Raw genomic sequence first — 4492 nt, forward strand, 5'->3', positions numbered from 1 at the left:
GAGGCTGTTAGAGGAGGCTAGCCCGAGACCTAGCCCATCCCTGGGCGCTGAGCCTGTTTCTCCGCCTGGGAAGGGAGGACCTCCTCAGCCCCACGCCTGTGATGCCGCCCTCCTTGGAGCCTTCCAGAACACGTCCCCGCCCCTGTCCTCACCTGCCTGGCCTTAGCCACTCAGCCCCCTGTTCTTCTCAAGAAGCAGTGGTATAGCCACCCTTGTCCATCTTTCCGAGAGGAGGAGGCAGCGGCCATTCAGGCAGTCGGGTCCTAGCCCCGTCTCCCGGAGGCACAGTAACGAGCAAAACAGATAAATGATTCTGCTCACGGGGATCAGGGGCCAGGAGGAACAGGGGCAACTCACAAAGCAAGCAAGCAAGCGTTTCCAAGAGAGACGGGCGCTGTACAAAACAACCCCGGCGCGGGGCACACGGAGGCGGCAGCCTCATGATGGGAGGGGCGCCTGCGCCAGGCGGGACAGGCTCTGGGAGGAGGGGCACCTGCGCCAGCCACGCAAAGATCTGAGGGCAGCATTGCAGGTGGAGGCAACAGCCAGTGCAAAGGCCCTGAGGTGCGAACAAGGGGGACCTGTCCAGGGAGCAAGAGAGAGAGTCCTGATGGGGGAGCAGGGGGGGGCGTCTCTTTGCACCAGGAAGCCCCGAGGAAAGGTCAGGACGTAGCTGAAGTGAGCTGGTCCCTGGAGGGGCAGGCCATGAGCTGCGCCTTCAGAGTCTCCATGGATACAGGTCGGGACAGAGCAGGGGCTGGGGAAGCAGGGAGCTACTGTCGTGGACCCCAGTGAACCAAACCGCCTGGTCACTGAGGCGAGGCGGCTCACGCGCTCTGGCGGCGTCTCTTCCCAGCGCCCGGGTCCAGAGCTGCGGAGCCCAGAGGCAAGTTCCCAGATGGCGCTGGTCGTGCTGACCCCGACATGTCCACGTTCACCTCCCACCTGGAAGCCATGACTCTTCACGACCGGGATCCAGAGGCCCCAGAGGACAGCCCCTGAGTGGACTGGCCCCAGCACAGGGTCCGGGGGGAGGTGGGGTTCAGAACCAACAGCCGAAGGCGGACAAGCCGGGAGGGAGCCAGCGGCGCCACGACCCCGCACTGTCCAGTTGTGTCCCATACACGTCACTGCTGACCTCCTAGCCTCCTGCCCGTGGCCAGCATGAGTGAGCACGGGGGCTGGGTCAAGGCTGGGTCTGCGGTGCGACCCCCAGGACCCTCGGGTGCAGAGAGCAGTGGGCTGATGGGAGGGGTGCTCCGGCAGCCAGCAGGGCCCAGGCCGCACTCCCCGCAGCCTGCTGGACCACTTTGCATCGGGTCCCACGCTCTCCTCACTAAGGCCTGACCTTCTCGGGGTGGTTGGGGGGAAGGAAACGAGCGGACCACGTGCGCCTGGGACTGGGGCGGGACACCGCGCTCTGAGCGAGCCCAGCCACCCTCGCACGGATTCCAGGGAGACGGGCAGGTCCTGGGTTCGCTAGGGCCTGGGGCCTTTCCCACGGGCTGGCGCTGCCCGGCCTTCCGGGGACAAAGTTATCTTGGCCAGCATGGTGGCCTGGGCCCCAAATCACTCTCGCATTGGCTATCCGGTTTGCAAACATGCCGCCAGGAATAGGGGCTGGACATGGGCTTCGGCTCATTGCTCCTGGCTCCGGCTGCCCTCCGTGGTGAGCTGCACACCCACAGCTTGCCGCCACGTTGGCCCGAGGTCTGTGGTTAACCAGGGCCTTGTCAGCACGATCAGAAAGCACCTCAGAGCCCAGCCCGGGCCCCCACACCAGAGCTGCTCCGCGAGACTTCTCTCCGTGTAATTAATTTGTCATAAACATGCTGACAAAGCGCGCGGCAGTTAATGGGGACTGGAGGTGAAGGGCAGCTCTGGTCTCGTCGGGAAGAAAATTAGCTAGCTACCATCAGCAGTGGAGAGCGGCTAAGCCTGCCCATCCCCCACCCGCTGCCCCGGGCTCCCCCACCCTCCCCCACCCTTCAGGTGCACAGCCTCCGAAGTTGGACAGCCAGGAGGGGGAGAGGGGCGGGTTACCCCATGAGTTAGAAGTGCTTTTCCAAAAGCACCACTGCCTGTTCCCAAAGGCAATTCTATTTTCTCACCCCAGCTTCCCTCCTCATCGCAGGTGGGCCCAGGAGGGCTTAGGCCAGGAATAGAGTCTGGGCGGTGATTCCAGAGCATCTGGGCTGCAAGTGACAGAAACTTAGCTCGCCTGGGCTTTAAAAAGGGAGTCTGGCCCTGACCGGGTTGGCTCAGTGGATGGAGTGTCTGCCGGCAGACTGAGGGTCCCAGATTCAATTCCAGTCAAGAGCACATGCCTGGGTTGTGGGCTTGATCCCAGTAGGGGGTGTGCAGGAGGCAGCCAATCAATGATTCTCTCTTGTCATTGATGCTTCTATCTCTCTCTCTCTCTCCCCCTCTCCCTTCCTCTCTGAAATCAATAAAAATATATTTTTAAAAATAAAATTTTTTAAAAGGGAATCTATTCTCTCGTGCAATTGGGAAATCAAGGAATACCTCAGTTCAGGAATGGCTGGATCTGGGAGCTCAAGCATTATTGTTAGGCCCCTTTCTTTCCATCTCTCTGACCCTCTCTATGTGGCCACCAGTCACCCAAGGCTTATGAACTGACAACTTAGAAAGAGAATTCTTCAAGCCAAATACTGCTGGTAGAATGTCCCAGGGAAGATTCTGATTGGTTGAGCATGGGTCACATGCTGATTCTTGAGTCAATCAGGGAGAATGGAGTACTCTGACTGATGTGATGCGGGAAGTGAGGTCATCCACGTGGACCTAGTCCTCAGGAAGGAGAAGGAAGGGTGGTGAGCTGGCAGAAATCAGGTGTCCACTTCAGGAAGGGGGTGTGGGAGCTTCTTCCCAGGATTCCCTGAGCATGGAAAGGCTTTCTTTATTGAAGGAAAGAGAAAGCACTTCACTTGAGGGGTGATCATGGGGTAGAGTCACTCCATGGATTTGTGTAGATGCCCATCATTTAACCCTCTCTGTGTGTCTGTTCCTACTTTGCACAACATCAAGAATGCCTCTTTCACAGAATTTGGGGGGGACACGATGCAATCGGTGGGCATATGTGGCTTTAAATTGGGGAGTGTGCATGGTGGGCAGGTATGGGGTCTTTAGTGGCCTGTAAATTACAGAAAAAAACCCTACTCAGATTTTATTTTAAAAGATATTTCACAAGACATTTGAGATAAGCTTCCAACTTGAAGGTCAGGCAAAAAGCGAACAAAGAGAGGAATTATGAGGAACTAGAGCAAATGCGGCCCTGACTGGGCACTTAGTGGTTAGAGCATCACCCCGAGACGCCATGGTTGCAGTTCCATCCCAGGTCAGGCACATACAGGAAGCAGCCAATGAATGCATGAACAAGTGGAGCAACAAATCAGTGTCTCTCTCTCCCTCTCTCTCTCTCTCTCTCTCTCTTCCTCCCCCTCCGCCCCCTTTCCTCTCTCTCTAAAATCAATTTAAAAAATGGAAAAAACAAAAACAAAAATGCAGTGAACAGAAGAAAACACCAAAACTCTGTCATTAACATCCTCCAAAGAAGAAAGTATATCACAACCAGGAAATAAAAATGGTTTGCTTAAAAAAAAAAAATAAAGAAAGAAAGAAAAAAAGGAAGTTTAGGAAAATGAGGAGAAACTCCTTGACATTATAAGTATGAAAGCTGAAATATAAAAAGAAAAAGCAATAGAAGAATTAGAAGACAGCGAGAAAATTTGCCCCAGATAAGTAGATAAATATTTGTTTATAAAACGGACAAGAACAAAGGTGAGACATTTACAGGATTAACTGAAGAAGCCCTATTGCTCCTAAGTGGAGAATATGGGTCACGTAGGAGGCATGAATGATCAAACACAGCGAGTCCCCAAGTGACAGGCTGAATTTTTAGGTGGAAAACCCTCCTGATACTTGGCTCAGTGACTACAAGCCTCAACAGAGGGACCTGCTCTAATGAAATTTTGGAAAATGAGGGATAAAGAGAAGATGCTAAAAGCCTTTGAGGATTAAGCAAAACAGGATCACATGCCAAAAAGTATTTTGCATTTCAAATGACAGGCTGGCTCTGACCCCTTTGGGAGAAAGGGTCTGTGAGTGAAATGGCTCGTCGTAGACTTTCCTCCCACTCCGACCTCTCCCCTAAAGCCAGGGCCGGGAAGTCCATGGGGCGGACCCCAGCAGTAGGGTGGGGTGAGAAGTCTCATGCTGGGCAGAAAATCGATTGAGCAGCCGGGTGTGCCTGGAGTGAGAGGCTGGGTGAACGTGGGCATGAAATTTCAAGTGGAAAAATGAAATTGAGATTTAAAAATATGTATTTATGAGTTTGTTAAGTATTGATGGACATACTGCAGATCTGTCTGTTGGAAGTTTTACATTTAAGAAAACTGCGTGCACACACTCTTGTAAACAGACTTCGGGTAAGGCCTCCTCCAGCACCCTGACCAGTGCGGCCAACTGCCGCCCC

The 4492-nt window shown here is 54.2% G+C and overlaps 1 protein-coding gene across 1 annotated transcript in view; it reads left to right on the top strand.

Annotated features, from left to right (window-relative positions):
* The window catches only part of ZBP1 (Z-DNA binding protein 1), a 9598-nt gene extending 8596 nt beyond the window's left edge, over positions 1 to 1002 (top strand). Inside the window, exon 6 of the mRNA XM_015560728.1 lies at positions 857 to 1002. Within this exon, the coding sequence (XP_015416214.1) occupies positions 857 to 1002 (146 nt within the window). The remainder of the gene's footprint in view (positions 1 to 856) is intronic.
* The last annotated feature ends 3490 nt before the right edge of the window (positions 1003 to 4492 follow it).

The sequence above is a fragment of the Myotis davidii genome, unplaced genomic scaffold (genome assembly GCF_000327345.1).
Source record: "Myotis davidii unplaced genomic scaffold, ASM32734v1 scaffold75, whole genome shotgun sequence".
NCBI lineage: Eukaryota > Metazoa > Chordata > Mammalia > Chiroptera > Vespertilionidae > Myotis > Myotis davidii.